The sequence below is a fragment of the Bombina bombina genome, chromosome 3 (assembly GCF_027579735.1).
Source record: "Bombina bombina isolate aBomBom1 chromosome 3, aBomBom1.pri, whole genome shotgun sequence".
In the NCBI taxonomy this organism is placed as follows: Eukaryota; Metazoa; Chordata; class Amphibia; order Anura; family Bombinatoridae; genus Bombina; species Bombina bombina.
Window position 1 is genome coordinate 1,285,824,013 of NC_069501.1, and position 16,352 is coordinate 1,285,840,364.

Genomic DNA, 16,352 nt, shown 5'->3' on the forward strand with positions numbered 1-16,352 from the left:
CACCAACACAAGCAGCGACTCTGCTCTCTCTCTCACCAACACAAGCAGCGACTCTGCTCTCTCTCTCACCAACACAAGCAGCGACTCTGCTCTCTCTCTCACCGACACAAGCAGCGACTCTGCTCTCTCTCTCACCGACACAAGCAGCGACTCTGCTCTCTCTCTCACCAACACAAGCAGCGACTCTGCTCTCTCTCTCACCAACACAAGCAGCGACTCTGCTCTCTCTCTCACCGACACAAGCAGCGACTCTGCTCTCTCTCTCACCGACACAAGCAGCAACTTTGTCACTGACACAAATAATCACTCTACTCTCTCACCGACACAAGCAGCGACTCTGCTCTCTCTCTAACCAACACAAGCAGCGACTCTGCTCTCTTTCTCACCGACACAAGCAGCGACTCTGCTCTCTCTCTCACCGACACAAATAATCACTCTACTCTCTCACCGACACAAGCAGCGACTCTGCTCTCTCTCTCACCAACACAAGCAGCGACTCTGCTCTCTCTCTCACCGACACAAGCAGCCCCTCTGCTCTCTCTCTCACCGACACAAGCAGCGACTCTGCTCTCTCTCTCACCGACACAAGCAGCGACTCTGCTCTCTCTCTCACCGACACAAGCAGCGACTCTGCTCTCTCTCTCTCACCGACACAAGCAGCGACTCTGCTCTCTCTCTCACCGACACAAGCAGCGACTCTGCTCTCTCTCTCACCGACACAAGCAGAGACTCTGCTCTCTCTCTCACCGACACAAGCAGCGACTCTGCTCTCTCTCTCACCAACACAAGCAGCGACTCTGCTCTCTCTCTCACCAACACAAGCAGCGACTCTGCTCTCTCTCTCACCAACACAAGCAGCGACTCTTCTCTCTCACCGACACAAGCAGCGACTCTGCTCTCTCACCGACACAAGCAGCGACTCTGCTCTCTCACCGACACAAGCAGCGACTCTGCTCTCTCTCTCACCGACACAAGCAGCGACTCTGCTCTCTCTCTCACCAACACAAGCAGTGACTCTGCTCTCTCTCCCACCGACACAAGCAGCGACTCTGCTCTCTCTCTCACCGACACAAGCAGCGACTCTGCTCTCTCTCTCACCAACACAAGCAGCGACTCTGCTCTCTCTCTCACCAACACAAGCAGCGACTCTGCTCTCTCTCTCACCGACACAAGCAGCGACTCTGCTCTCTCTCTCACCGACACAAGCAGCGACTCTTCTCTCTCACCGACACAAGCAGCGACTCTGCTCTCTCTCTCACCAACACAAGCAGCGACTCTTCTCTCTCACCGACACAAGCAGCGACTCTTCTCTCTCACCGACACAAGCAGCGACTCTGCTCTCTCTCTCACCAACACAAGCAGCGACTCTTCTCTCTCACCGACACAAGCAGCGACTCTGCTCTCTCTCTCACCAACACAAGCAGCGACTCTGCTCTCTCTCTCACCGACACAAGCAGCGACTCTGCTCTCTCTCTCACCGACACAAGCAGCAACTTTGTCACTGACACAAATAATCACTCTACTCTCTCTCTCACCGACACAAGCAGCCCCTCTGCTCTCTCTCTCTCACCGACACAAGCAGCCCCTCTGCTCTCTCTCTCACCGACACAAGCAGCGACTCTGCTCTCTCTCTCACCGACACAAGCAGCGACTCTGCTCTCTCTCTCACCGACACAAGCAGCGACTCTGCTCTCTCTCTCACCGACACAAGCAGCGACTCTGCTCTCTCTCTCACCGACACAAGCAGCGACTCTGCTCTCTCTCTCTCACCGACACAAGCAGTACGTCTGGCTATATAACACAACAAAGCTAGGAAACACGAGGGTTTCAGTTCCCTCAGTGCTTGCTCTGTTTAACACCACACACAACCTCCATCTTCTAAAAACGTTACATTATGACTAGCCCTGGTCACAGTAAGAAAAGTCTAAACAAAGAACATCAGCAATTAAAATACTGCAGGTGAATGGGATAAATAGCAAGAGGAGCGTGGCTAAATTTCACTAAGGTTAACCTGTGCAGCAGAAGAACTTTATAATCTAACAGCAAATCTTTAACTAAAGCAACTGTCACATGTGCAGCATTTGTAACAGTCTTCTTCAGTCCCTCTGCAAAGACCTAAGCACAGTGATCTGTGTTGTCTGATGTGTACGTGGCAGACAGAGGGGCTGCAGGGCAGGGCGTGATCTGATGAGGGTTCAGACAGACAGAGGGGCTGCAGGGCAGGGCGTGATCTGATGAGGTTTCAAGCAGAAAGAGGGGCTGCAGGGCAGGGCGTGATCTGATGAGGTTTCAAGCAGAAAGAGGGGCTGCAGGGCAGGGTGTGATCTGATGAGGTTTCAAGCAGAAAGAGGGGCTGCAGGGCAGGGCGTGATCTGATGAGGTTTCAAGCAGAAAGAGGGGCTGCAGGGCAGGGCGTGATCTGATGAGGTTTCAAGCAGAAAGAGGGGCTGCAGGGCAGGGTGTGATCTGATGAGGTTTCAAGCAGAAAGAGGGGCTGCAGGGCAGGGCGTGATCTGATGAGGGTGCAGGCAGAAAGAGGGGCTGCAGGGCAGGGCGTGATCTGATGAGGTTTCAAGCAGAAAGAGGGGCTGCAGGGCAGGGTGTGATCTGATGAAGGTTCAGGCAGAAAGAGGAGCTGCAGGGCAGCGTGTGATCTGATGAGGGTTCAGACAGAAAGAGGAGCTGCAGGGCAGGGTGTGATCTGATGAGGGTTCAGGCAGAAAGAGGGGCTGCAGGGCAGGGTGTGATCTGATGAGGGTTCAGGCAGACAGAGGGGCTGCAGGGCAGCGTGTGATCTGATGAGGGTTCAGACAGAAAGAGGAGCTGCAGGGCAGGGTGTGATCTGATGAGGGTTCAGGCAGAAAGAGGGGCTGCAGGGCAGGGCGTGATCTGATGAGGGTTCAGACAGAAAGAGGGGCTGCAGGGCAGGGCGTGATCTGATGAAGGTTCAGGCAGAAAGAGGGGCTGCAGGGCAGGGCGTGATCTGATGAGGGTTCAGGCAGAAAGAGGAGCTGCAGGGCAGGGTGTGATCTGATGAGGTTTCAAGCAGAAAGAGGGGCTGCAGGGCAGGGTGTGATCTGATGAAGGTTCAGGCAGAAAGAGGGGCTGCAGGGCAGGGCGTGATCTGATGAGGGTTCAGACAGAAAGAGGGGCTGCAGGGCAGGGTGTGATCTGATGAAGGTTCAGGCAGAAAGAGGGGCTGCAGGGCAGGGCGTGATCTGATGAGGGTTCAGGCAGAAAGAAGGGCTGCAGGGCAGGGCGTGATCTGATGAGGGTTCAGGCAGAAAGAAGGGCTGCAGGGCAGGGTGTGATCTGATGAGGGTGCAGGCAGAAAGAGGGGCTGCAGGGCAGGGTGTGATCTGATGAGGGTTCAGGCAGAAAGAGGGGCTGCAGGGCAGGGTGTGATCTGATGAAGGTTCAGGCAGAAAGAGAAGCTGCAGGGCAGGGTGTGATCTCATGAGGGTTCAGGTAGAAAGAGGGGCTGCAGGGCAGGGTGTGATCTCATGAGGTTTCAAGCAGAAAGAGGGGCTGCAGGGCAGGGTGTGATCTCATGAGGGTTCAGGCAGAAAGAGGGCCAGCAGGGCAGGGTGTGATATGTTGAGGGTTCATTCAGAAAGAGGGGCTGCAGGGCAGGGTGTGACCTCATGTGGGTTCAGTCAGAAAGAGGGGCTGCAGGGAAGGGTGTGATCTGATGAGGGTGCAAGCAGACAGAGGGACTGCAGGGCAGGGTGTGATCTGATGAGGGTTCAGGAAGACAGAGGGGCGGCAGGACAGGGTGTGATCTGATATAGGTATGTCGCAGACAATGGATGCATGGCAGGGTGTGATCTGATGTAGGTATGTCGCAGACAATGGATGCATGGCAGGGTGTGATCTGATGTAGGCATGTCGCAGAGAATGGATGCATGGCAGGGTGTGATCTGATGTAGGTATGTCGCAGACAATGTATGCATGGCAGGGTGTGATCTGATGTAGGTATGTCGCAGACAATGGATGCATGGCAGGGTGTGATCTGATGTAGGCATGTCGCAGACAGAGGCTGCAGGGCAGGGTGTGATCTGATGTAGGCATGTCGCAGACAGAGGCTGCAGGGCAGGGTGTGATCTGATGCAGATATGTTGCAGACAGAGGCTGCAGGGCAAGGCATCTTTATCTGACATATAACTGGCTATATCACTTTATGTATGTAAGGATTTTATTTCTGCATCATGTTTTCATTTCTCCGACAGTGAACCTCCTGCAGACTGTAACTACAATACTTTATTGCTACAATAAAGATACGATCACCACAAAGATCACCAAGCTCTGAGCAAAATGTGACCTGTGACCCATAACATGAATAAAGCAGCCCTCTATTCCTGCTGCTAATTGCTCTGGAGATGTAAATGTGCTCAGCTGACGCTCTCACCCGGGAGCAGACGCCGTGCAGACCAGTGGCGATGGCTTTGGCTGGTTCTTCACACCTAAACACGTGACATTTCAGCAGCTGTGTCAGTTTGTCCCTCGCAACATAGGCAAAGTCCCTAAAAGAAGTAAGAGAGTATGAGGGCGACAATGACACAATAAAACATGAAGTAGGACGGCAAGGAGAGAACATTTTAATACAGCAAGTGCCACTGTATACAACAGCAAGGATCAAGTGAGAGAATGACAGGCAATAAACTACTAGCCCTTCTCCACCAACACAAAATCTAAAGGGTAAAAGCAGAAAACACAGATACACCCACCTTTCTCTGTGTCCACGAGATGCGTGAAAAGTGGAAAAAAACAAGCGTTAGAAACAGAGGGGCACAAGCGCAATAAAAGGCCGACATAACCAACACAAATATCACAGCGAGACACAAGAAGAATAACAGGGGAGCAGACAGAATCCCAGAGATAAGAAGACTGCATCAAACAGAGACACAACGGCAATAGGAATGTAAGACAGGCAGACATTATCAGAGAGAGAGAGATAGGCGGCAGTAATGTAAGAGACAGACATTATCAGAGAGAGACAGGCGGCAGTAATGTAAGAGACAGACATTATCAGAGAGAGAGACAGGCGGCAGTAATGTAAGAGACAGACATTATTAGAGAGAGAGACAGGCGGCAGTAATGTAAGAGACAGACATTATTAGAGAGAGAGACAGGCGGCAGTAATGTAAGAGACAGACATTATCAGAGAGAGACACAACGGCAGAGATACAAAAATAATCAGAAGCACAGAAATAACCGGATAAAGCAGCGATTAATAATAATAATAATAATAGCCATAGAAAGAACAAAACCATTTGATTAAAAGGGACATGAAACAACATTTTCCTTTCATGATTCAGGCAGAACATACAATTTTAAACAACTTTCCAATTTACTTCTTTTAGGAAATGTGCTTCAGTCTCTTGGTATCCATTGTTGGAAAAGCAGCAATGCACAAATGAGAGGTAGCTGAGCAGATCTGGTGAGCCAATGACAAGAGACAGATGTGCAGCCACCAATCAGTAGCTTCCAGTAGTGCATTTGCTACTCCTGAAAGTTGTTGGAACTTTTATATTTATCTGAATCAAACACAGAGATTTTGAGTTTCATATCCCAGCAAAGGTCTAATTTATAAGAAGAAAAGTCCCAGGTGTCAATGGACCGTACAGGTACAAAATATAACTTAATGAAAAACAAAATTTATGCTTACCTGATAAATTTCTCTCTCTTGTGGTGTATCCAGTCCACGGGTTCATCCATTACTTGTGGGATATTCTCCTTCCCTACAGGAAGTTGCAAGAGGACACCCACAGCAGAGCTGTCTATATAGCTCCTCCCCTAACTGCCACTCCCAGTCATTCGACCGAAGACAAGCAAGAAAAAAAGGAGAAACTATAGGGTGCAGTGGTGACTGTAGTTTAAAAATAAAAAACACCTGCCTTAAAAGGACAGGGCGGGCCGTGGACTGGATACACCACAAGAGAAATAAATTTATCAGGTAAGCATAAATTTTGTTTTCTCTTGTAAGGTGTATCCAGTCCACGGATTCATCCATTACTTGTGGGATACCAATACCAAAGCTTTAGGACACGGATGAAGGGAGGGACAAGGCAGGAACTTAAACGGAAGGCACCACTGCCTGCAAGACCTTTCTCCCAAAAATAGCCTCCGAGGAAGCAAAAGTATCAAATTTGTAGAATTTAGAAAAAGTATGAAACGAAGACCAAGTCGCTGCCTTACAAATCTGTTCAACAGAGGCCTCATTTTTAAAAGCCCATGTGGAAGCCACCGCTCTAGTAGAATGAGCTGTAATTCTTTCAGGAGGCTGCTGGCCAGCAGTCTCATAAGCTAAACAGATTATGCTTCTCAGCCAAAAAGAAAGAGAAGATGCCGAAGCCTTTTGGCCTCTCCTCTGTCCAGAGTAGACAACAAACAATGCAGATGTTTGACGAAAATCTTTAGTAGCTTGTAAATAAAACTTTAAAGCACGAACCATGTCAAGATTGTGTAATAGACGTTCCTTCTTTGAAGAAGGATTAGGACATAGTGATGGGACAACAATCTCCTGATTGATATTCTTATTAGATACCACCTTAGGAAGAAACCCAAGTTTGGTACGCAAAACTACCTTATCTGCATGGAAGATCAGATAAGGGGAATCACACTGTAAGGCAGATAACTCTGAAACTCTTCGAGCCGAAGAGATAGCTACCAAAAACAGAACTTTCCAAGATAGAAGTTTGATATCTATGGAATGCAGAGGTTCAAACGGAACCCCTTGAAGAACTTTAAGAACTAAATTTAAACTCCATGGCGGAGCAACAGGTTTAAACACAGGCTTGATTCTAACTAAAGCCTGACAAAACGCCTGAACGTCTGGAACATCTGCCAGACGCTTGTGCAGAAGAATAGACAGAGCAGAAATCTGTCCTTTTAAAGAACTAGCTGACAATCCCTTCTCCAATCCTTCTTGAAGAAAGGATAATATCCTAGGAATCCTGACTTTACTCCATGAGTAACCCTTGGATTCACACCAATGAAGATATTTACACCATATCTGAAGATAGATTTTCCTGGTGACAGGCTTTCGAGCCTGAATTAAGGTATCAATGACCGACTCGGAGAAACCACGTTTTGATAAAATCAAGCGTTCAATCTCCAAGCAGTCAGCCGCAGAGAAATTAGATTTGGATGTTTGAATGGACCTTGGAGTAGAAGGTCCTGCCTCAGCGGCAGAGTCCATGGTGGAAGGGATGACATGTCCACCAGATCTGCATACCAAGTCCTGCGTGGCCACGCAGCTGCTATCAAAATCACCGAAGCTCTCTCCTGCTTGATCTTGGCAATTAGACGAGGGAGGAGAGGAAATGGAGGGAACACATAAGCCAGGCTGAAGGACCAGGGCACTGCTAGAGCATCTATCAGTGCTGCCTGGGGATCCCTTGACCTGGACCCATAACAGGGAAGCTTGGCGTTCTGACGAGACGCCATCAGATCCACTTCTGGTTTGCCCAATAGTTGAATCAGCTGGGCAAATACCTCTGGATGGAGCTCCCACTCCCCCGGATGAAAAGTCTGCCGACTTAGAAAATCCGCCTCCCAGTTCTCTACTCCTGGGATATGGATAGCTGAGAGATGGCAAGAGTGAACCTCTGCCCATAGAATTATCTTTGAAACCTCCAACATTGCCAGGGGGCTTCTTGTCCCCCCCTGATGGTTGAAATAGGCTACAGTCGTGATATTGTCCGACTGAAATCTGATGAACCTGACCGCAGCTAATTGAGGCCAAGTCTGAAGAGCATTGAATATCGCTCTCAGTTCCAGAATGTTTATCGGAAGGAGGGCTTCCTCCTGAGTCCACGAACCCTGAGCCTTCAGGGAGTTCCAGACTGCGCCCCAGCCCAGAAGGCTGGCATCTGTCGTGACTATAGTCCACTCTGGCCTGCGGAAACTCATTCCCCTGGACAGATGGACCCGAGAGAACCACCAGAGAAGAGAATCCCTGGTCTCTTGATCCAGTTTTAGCAGAGGGGACAAATCTGTGTAATCCCCATTCCACTGATTGAGCATGCAAAGTTGCAGTGGTCTGAGATGTAGGCGGGCAAACGGAACTATGTCCATTGCCACTACCATAAGGCCGATTACTTCCATACACTGAGCCACTGACGGCGAGAAGTGGAATGAAGAGCACGGCAGGAAGTTAGAAGCTTTGATAACCTGACCTCTGTCAGAAAAATTTTCATTTCTACTGAATCTATCAGTGTTCCTAGGAAGGAAACACTTGTGAGAGGGGAGAGAGAACTCTTTTCTTCGTTCACCTTCCACCCGTGAGACCTCAGAAAGGCCAGAACAATGTCCGTATGGGACTTGGCGATTTGAAAAGTCGACGCCTGTATCAGAATGTCGTCTAGGTAAGGAGCCACCGCTATGCCCCGTGGCCTTAGAACCGCCAGTAGGGACCCTAGAACCTTTGTAAAGATTCTTGGTGCCGTGGCTAACCCGAAGGGAAGAGCCATAAACTGGTAATGCCTATCTAAGAAGGCGAACCTGAGGAACTGATGATGATCTCTGTGAATCGGAATGTGGAGATAAGCATCCTTTAAGTCCACGGTAGTCATATATTGACCCTCCTGGATCATAGGGAGGATGGTTCGGATAGTCTCCATCTTGAAGGATGGGACCCTGAGAAATTTGTTTAGGATCTTGAGATCCAAGATTGGTCTGAAAGTTCCCTCTTTTTTGGGAACTATAAACAGATTTGAATAGAAGCCCTGCCCCTGTTCCTCCCTTGGAACTGGGTGGATCACTCCCATAACCAGCAGGTCTTGAACACAACGTAAGAATGTCTCTCTCTTTATCTGGTTTACAGATAATTGTGAGAGATGAAATCTCCCCTTTGGAGATGAAGCTTTGAAGTCCAGAAGATATCCCTGGAAACAATCTCTAATGCCCAGGGATCCAAGCCTGGGCGAAGAGAGAGAGTCTGCCCCCCACTAGATCCAGTCTCGGATCGGGGGCTACTCCTTCATGCTGTCTTAGAGGCAGCCGCAGGTTTCTTGGCCTGCTTCCCCTTATTCCAAGCCTGGTTAGGTCTCCAGACTGGTTTGGACTGGGCGAAATTTCCCTCTTGTTTTGCATTAGAGGAAACTGAAGCTGCGCCACTCTTGAAGTTTCGAAAGGAACGAAAATTATTCTGTTTGGTCCTTAACTTATTGGACCTATCCTGAGGAAGGGCGTGACCTTTTCTTCCAGTAATATCAGAAATGATCACCTTCAGACCGGGCCCGAATAGGGTCTGTCCCTTGAAGGGGATGTTAAGAAGCTTAGACTTTGAAGTAACGTCTGCTGACCAGGACTTAAGCCATAGCGCCCTACGCGACAAAATGGCAAAACCTGAATTCTTAGCCGTTAGCTTGGCTAAATGAAAAATGGCGTCAGAAATAAAGGAGTTAGCTAACTTAAGAGCTTTAATCCTGTCTAGAATATCGTCTAACGGGGTCTCCACCTGTAGAGCCTCCTCAAGAGACTCAAACCAAAAAGCCGCTGCAGCAGTAACTGGGGCAATGCATGCAAGAGGCTGGAGAATAAAGCCTTGATGTATAAAAATTTTCTTAAGGAGACCCTCCAATTTTTTATCCATAGGATCTAGGAAAGCACAACTGTCCTCGACGGGGATAGGTGTACGCTTAGCTAGGGTGGAGACTGCTCCCTCCACCTTAGGAACCGTCTGCCACGAATCCCGTATGGTGGCATCTATGGGAAACATCTTTTAAAAAGCAGGAGGGGAGAGAACGGCACACCTGGTCTTTCCCATTCCTTAGTAATAATTTCCGAAAACCTCTTAGGGACTGGAAAAACATCGGTGTAAACAGGTACTGCAAAGTATTTGTCCATTTTACACAATTTCTCTGGAACCACAATGGGGTCACAGTCATCCAGAGTCGCTAAAACCTCCCTAAGCAATAAGCGGAGGTGTTCAAGCTTAAATTTAAACGCTGTCATCTCAGAATCAGACTGAAGTAACGCCTTCCTTGAGTCTGAAATGTCACCCACAGATAGAAGCTCACCTGCCTCGGCTTCTGAGCATTGTGAGGGTATATCGGACACAGGCAATAAAGTGTCAGAAAGCTCTGTATTAATTCTAGCCCCAGAGCTGTCTCGCTTTCCTTGTAGCCCTGGCAGTTTGGAGAATACCTCTGTGAGGGTAGCATTCATAACTGCCGCCATGTCCTGTAAGGTAAAAGAATTAGACGCGCTAGATGTACTTGGCGTCACTTGAGCGGGAGTTATAGGTTCTGACACATGGGGAGAGTTAGATGGCATAATCTCCCTCTTTTTAGTCAGAGAATCCCCTGGAGATAAATCTTTAAGCGCCATAATATGGTCTTTATAGTTTATAGAAATTTCAGTACATTTGGTACACATTCTAAGAGGGGGTTCCACAATGGCTTCCAAACATATTGAACAAGGAGTTTCCTCTATGTCAGACATGTTTAACAGACTAGTAATGAGACAAGCAAGCTTGGAAAACACTTTAATAAAGGTGAAACAGCAATTAAACAAAAATGTTACTGTGCCTTTAAGAGAAAAAAAACTAGCACTTAAACTGCAAAACAGTGAAAAAATACAGTAAAATCTTTGAAATTTTTACAGTGTGAATAAGGGACTAAAGCAGCATTGCACCCACTTGCAAATGGATGATTAACCCCTTAGGCCCCAAGCCAGATTGAAAAACGTTAAAAATCAATTGAGCACCATGCCACAGCTCTGCTGAGGCTCCTACCTGCCCATAAAAACGATTTTGTGCAGAAATAACCCCTTTGAAATGGTTCTCAGATGCCAGGGGACTCTTCTAGGGAAGCTGGATGTCTCAGTCTGAATTAAAACTGCACAGTTAAAATAGGCCCCTCCCACCATGTACTGGATGTCAGAGGGGCCTTAAGAAAATACTCCTGGGAGTATCTGACTAGCCATGTGGAAACTAGGCCCCAAATAAAGACTTATCTCCCTCAGAGAAAAAACGTCCTATTTATTAAATCATGTAAACGTTTTGTCACTAAGCAATATGAATATTAACATGAGTATTACCCTGTTATGTAAGCATGATCCCAGTCGCTGTTAAATCACTGCATCAGGCTTACCTCAAATACACAAGGCTCTGTCAGCATTTTCTAGAACTTATTCCTCTCTCTAGAAATAAAAATACTAAACATACCTCAAAGCAGGTAATCTGCAGGCTGTTCCCCCAACTTAAGTTTTCCCATATTCATCAGTTATGTGTGAGAACAGCAATGGACCTTAGTTACAAACCGCTAAGATCATCAAATCTCCAGGCAGAACTCTTCTTCTAATTTCTGCCTGAGAGAAAAACAGTACAACGCCGGTACCGTTTAAAAATAACAAACTCTTGATTGAAGGTAAAACTACACTAAGTCACCACATATCTCTTGATACTTCCTTTCTTGTCGAGAGTTGCAAGAGAATGACTGGGAGTGGCAGTTAGGGGAGGAGCTATATAGACAGCTCTGCTGTGGGTGTCCTCTTGCAACTTCCTGTTGGGAAGGAGAATATCCCACAAGTAATGGATGAACCCGTGGACTGGATACACCTTACAAGAGAAATAGGCCCACAAACGTATATATAAAGCATCACAGCCTAACTAGGTGTCAAACACTCCAACATGTTTCATGCTGCCTGGCTCTCACACACCTGTTATATCACCCTCATTCATACTGATCCCTCCTCCACAGCATGTCCTCTTATAGCCACAAACACCAAACCCCAGAATGGTGAATGTGACTATAAGAGGACATTCTGGGGTTTGGTGAATGTGGCTATAAGAGGACAAACGCCTGAAGGTCCTCATAGTAACACCCACCAAACCCCTGAATGTCCTCTTATAGCCACACCCACCAACCCCCGAATGTCCTCTTATAGCCACACCCACCAAACCCCTGAATGTCCGCTTATAGCCACACCCACCAAACCCCAAAATGTCCGCTTATAGCCACACCAACCAAACGCCTGAATGTCCTCTTATAGCCACACCCACCAAACCACTGAAGGTCTTCTTATAGCCACACCAACCAAATCCCTGAATGTCCTCTTATAGAAAAATTCACCAAACTCCTGAATGTCCTTTTATAGCCACACCCACCATGCAACAACCCACTGAAAGTCCTTTTATAGCCACACCCACCAACCCCTAAATGTCCTCTTATAGAAAGCCCCACCAAACCCCTGGATGTCCTCTTATAGAAAACCCCACCAAACCCCTGAATGTCCTCTTATAGCTACACCCACAATGCGCCAACCCACTGAATGTCCTCTTAGCCACACCCACCAAACCCCTGAATGTCCTCTTATAGCTACACCCACCAAACCCCTGAATGTCCTCTTATAGCCACATCCACCAAACCCCTGAATGTCTTCTTATAGACACACTCACCAAACCCCTGAATGTCCTCTTATAGCCACACCCACCAAATGCCTGAATGTCCTCTTGAAGCCACACCCACCAAACTCCTGAATGTCCTCTTGTAGCCACACCCACCAAACTCCTGAATGTCCTCATAGCCACACCCACCAAACTCCTGAATGTCCTCATAGCCACACCCACCAAACCCCTGAATGTCCTCTTATAGATTCAGCCACCAAACCCCTGAATTTCCTCTTATAGATTCAGCCACCAAACCCCTGAATTTCCTCTTATAGATTCAGCCACCAAACCCCTGAATGTCCTCTTATAGAAACACCCACAAAAACCCCTGAAATGTACTTTTATAGTTACACCCACCAAACCCCTGAATGTCCTCATAGCTATACCCACCAAACCCCTGAATGACCTCTTATAGAAAAATCCACCAAACCCCTTAATGTCCTCTTATAGCTACACCCACCATGCACCAACCCACTGTCCTCTTACAGCCATACCCACCAAACCCCTGAATGTCCTCTTATAGCAAAACCCACAATGTGCCAACCCACTGAATGTCCTCTTATAGCCACACCCACGAACCCCCTGAATGTCCTCTTATAGCCTTACCCACCAACCCCCTGAATGTCCTCTTATAGCCACACCCACAAAAACACCTGAATGTCCTCTTAGAGAAACACCCACAAAACCCCTAAATGTCCTCTTATAGAAACACCCACAAAACCGCTGACTGTCCTCTTACAGCCACACCCACCAAACTGCTGACTGTCCTCTTATAGCCACACCCTCCAAACCCCTGAATGTCCTCTTATAGAAACACCCACCAAACCCCTGAATGTCCTCTTATAGAAACACCCACCAAACCCCTGAATGTATTCTTATAGCCACACCCACTAAACCCCTGAATGTCCTCTTATAGACACTCCCCAAACCCCTGAATGTCCTCATAGCCACACCCACCAAACTCCTGAATGTCCTCATAGCCACACCCATCAAACCCCTGAATGTCCTCTTATAGCTACATCCACCAAACCCCTGAATGTCCTCTAATAGAAACACCCACCATGCACCAAACCCCTGATGGTCCTCTTATAAGTACACCCACAAAACCCATAAATGTCATCTTAAAGCCACACCCACCAACCCCCTGAATGTCCTCTTATAGCCACACCCACCAAACCCCTGAATGTCCTCTTATAGAAACACCCACCAAACCCCTGAAAAATTTTCATAGATAGGGAATCTATTATGGTCCCTAAGAAAACATCCCGTGTAGCTGGAACAAGGGAACTCTTTTCCAAATTCACTTTCCAACCATGGGAACCTAGAAAAGACAACAAGATCTCTGTATGAGAGTTTGCTTGTTGAAAAGATGGCACCTGAACCAATATGACGTCCAGGTAGGGTGCCACTGCAATTCCCCGAGACCTGATCACTGCCAAGAGAGCCCCAGAACCTTTGAGAAAATTCTGGAAGCTGTGTCAAGGCCAAACGGAAGAGACACAAACTGAAAGTGTTTGTCTAGAAAGGCGAATCTCAGGAATTTGTGATGATCCCTGTGGATGGGAACATGAAGATACATGTCCTTCAGGTCTATGGTCATCATGAACTGACCCTCTTAGACCAAAGGAAGAATGGAACAAATGGTTTCCATTTTGAAGGACGGTAGCCTGAGAAACTTGTTGAGGCACTTTAGGTCTAAAATGAGTCAAAAAGTTCCCTCTTTATTGGGCACCACAAACAGATTTGAATAGAATCCTAGACCCCGTTTTCTTACTGGAACAATCACTCACAGGGAGGAAAAATCCTGAATGCAGTTCAAGAATGCCTCTCTCTTTACCTGGTCTGCAGATAATCTTGAGAGGTGCAATCTGCCCCTGGGAGGGAAAGTTTTGAATTCTATTTTGCAACCCTGAGATACTATATCCACAGCCCAAGGATATGGGACATCTCATCTCCACGCTTGACCAAACAGGCAAAGTCTGCCACCCACTTGATCCGATCCCGGATCGGGGCCCAACCCTTCATGCTGACAGACTCAGCTGAGGGTTTCTTTGATAGCTTCCCCTTATTCCAAGACTGATTGGGCTTCCAAGAAGACTTGAACTGCTCCTGCTTGGAAGAGGGAGAGAAAGACTTTTGACCTTTGAAGTTACGAAAGGAACGTAAATTACTTTGACATCCTTTGAGTCTGTTCTTCTTGCGGTAGAAAAGACACTTTTCAACCAGTAATATCAGAAATGATTTCTGCCAGACCAGGTCCGAACAAGGTCTTAACCTTGTAAGGAAGCGCCAGGAGCTTGGACTTAAAAGGTAAAATCAGCTGACTAAGATTTTAGCCACAATGCCCTGCGGGTTAGGACAGTGAAGCCTGACATCTTGGCTCCCAGTCTAATAACTTGCATGTTGGCATCAGAAATAAAGGAATTAGCTAGTTTGAGAGCCTTAATCCTATCTTGTATCTCCTCCAACGGAATCTACTACAATTGATTCAGACAAGGCGTCGCACCAATAAGATTCTGCACTTGCTACTGTGGCAATACAAACTGCAGGTTGCCATTGAAGACCTTGATGAACATACTGTACATCTTCAAATAAGCTTCCAGCTTTTTGTCCATGGGATACTTAAAGGAGCAGCTTTCCTCTATAGGGATCATAGTTCTCTTAGCCAGAGTAGAAATAGCCCCTTCTACTTTAGGCACCGTGCGCCAAGAATCTTTAATAAGGTCAGCAACAGGAAACATCTTTTTAAATACTGGAGAAAGGAATACCTGACTTCTCCCATTCCTGTGAAATAATCTCCATCACATGGGGGTCTGGGACAGGTAAAACTTCCACAGAGGAAGGAACATCATAGTATTTATTAAGTTTACTAGACTTTTTAGGGTTGACAACGACAGAAGTATCAGAGTCGTCCAAAGTAGTCAATACCTCCTTTATCAGTACACAAAGGGGTTCAAGCTTAAATCTGCTTACTTACAGTATAATACTGTCCGAATTTCACCCTCAGAGGTTACTGACATATCCGCTTCATCAGACTTAGGGAGGGCAACCTGCGTGGCAGTAGGTGGAACAGAAACCTTACTATTTGAATGTCTAATTTTCCTAATAAGGAATTAATTTCTTCAGATCAAACTCCACCAAACTTCACCTCCTCCATTGACAGAAGCAAAGAGAATGACTGGGAATTATGGGTAGAGGAGTGACACTTAACAGCTTTGCTGTGGTGCTCTTTGCCTCCTCCTGCTGGCCAGGAGTGATATTCCCACTAGTAAATGAATGATGTTGTGGACTCTCCATATCTTAGGAAAGAAACAGTAGAGCCCATCACCCCTTTCTCTGCATGGCGTAGCGCATACGCTGCTGAGCGCCCAAGTGTTTTTGGAAGTAGAAAACGGAATGGGCCAATAAACATAAGGACAAATTATCACAGCCCGCTTACATCATTGACCGGCAAAAAAAATATATATATATATATTATTTGAGGTATTCTTTACTTCCTCCTAGTGGTCTTTCTGCACACCAACGCTAGCTTGAATAGCGGCAATAAGAGAGAGAAGGGAAACAAGTATCCGCCATAATGGCGGCTCTAACTATTTCCACTGTCAAAACAGGAGATATACAGCAGACTGCATAATGCTGTTGTCTGCCCCTTAATAAGCAAGCCGGTTTTACTGTGAGATTCTGTTGGAATAACAGTTGGCCCCCCGACTACCTGTGTAGCTTAGTACCTACGCAGTTAAGTTGACAGGAAATAACAAGCATGCATACCAATACTGAGTCCCAATAAAGTAAAAGCACCCAATTATCTCTAAAAACAGATCAAGCAGGGAAAATTAAAAAGTGAGGGATAATATCACAAACACCCTTATGATACCCAGTCCCAACACACAATGAAGCCTGGGTCTATCCTGTACATTAGACCGGCAATGGGGGTGGCATATTCACTGTCCCTCAG

At 47.1% G+C, this 16,352-nt stretch overlaps 1 protein-coding gene across 2 annotated transcripts in view; it reads right to left on the reverse strand.

Annotated features, from left to right (window-relative positions):
- The window catches only part of APBB1 (amyloid beta precursor protein binding family B member 1), a 248,072-nt gene that overhangs the window by 77,578 nt on the left and 154,142 nt on the right, over positions 1-16,352 (reverse strand). For both annotated transcript variants that reach the window (XM_053708844.1, XM_053708843.1), the window contains exon 9: positions 4,409-4,523. In XM_053708844.1, the coding sequence (XP_053564819.1) occupies positions 4,409-4,523 (115 nt within the window). The remainder of the gene's footprint in view (positions 1-4,408; positions 4,524-16,352) is intronic.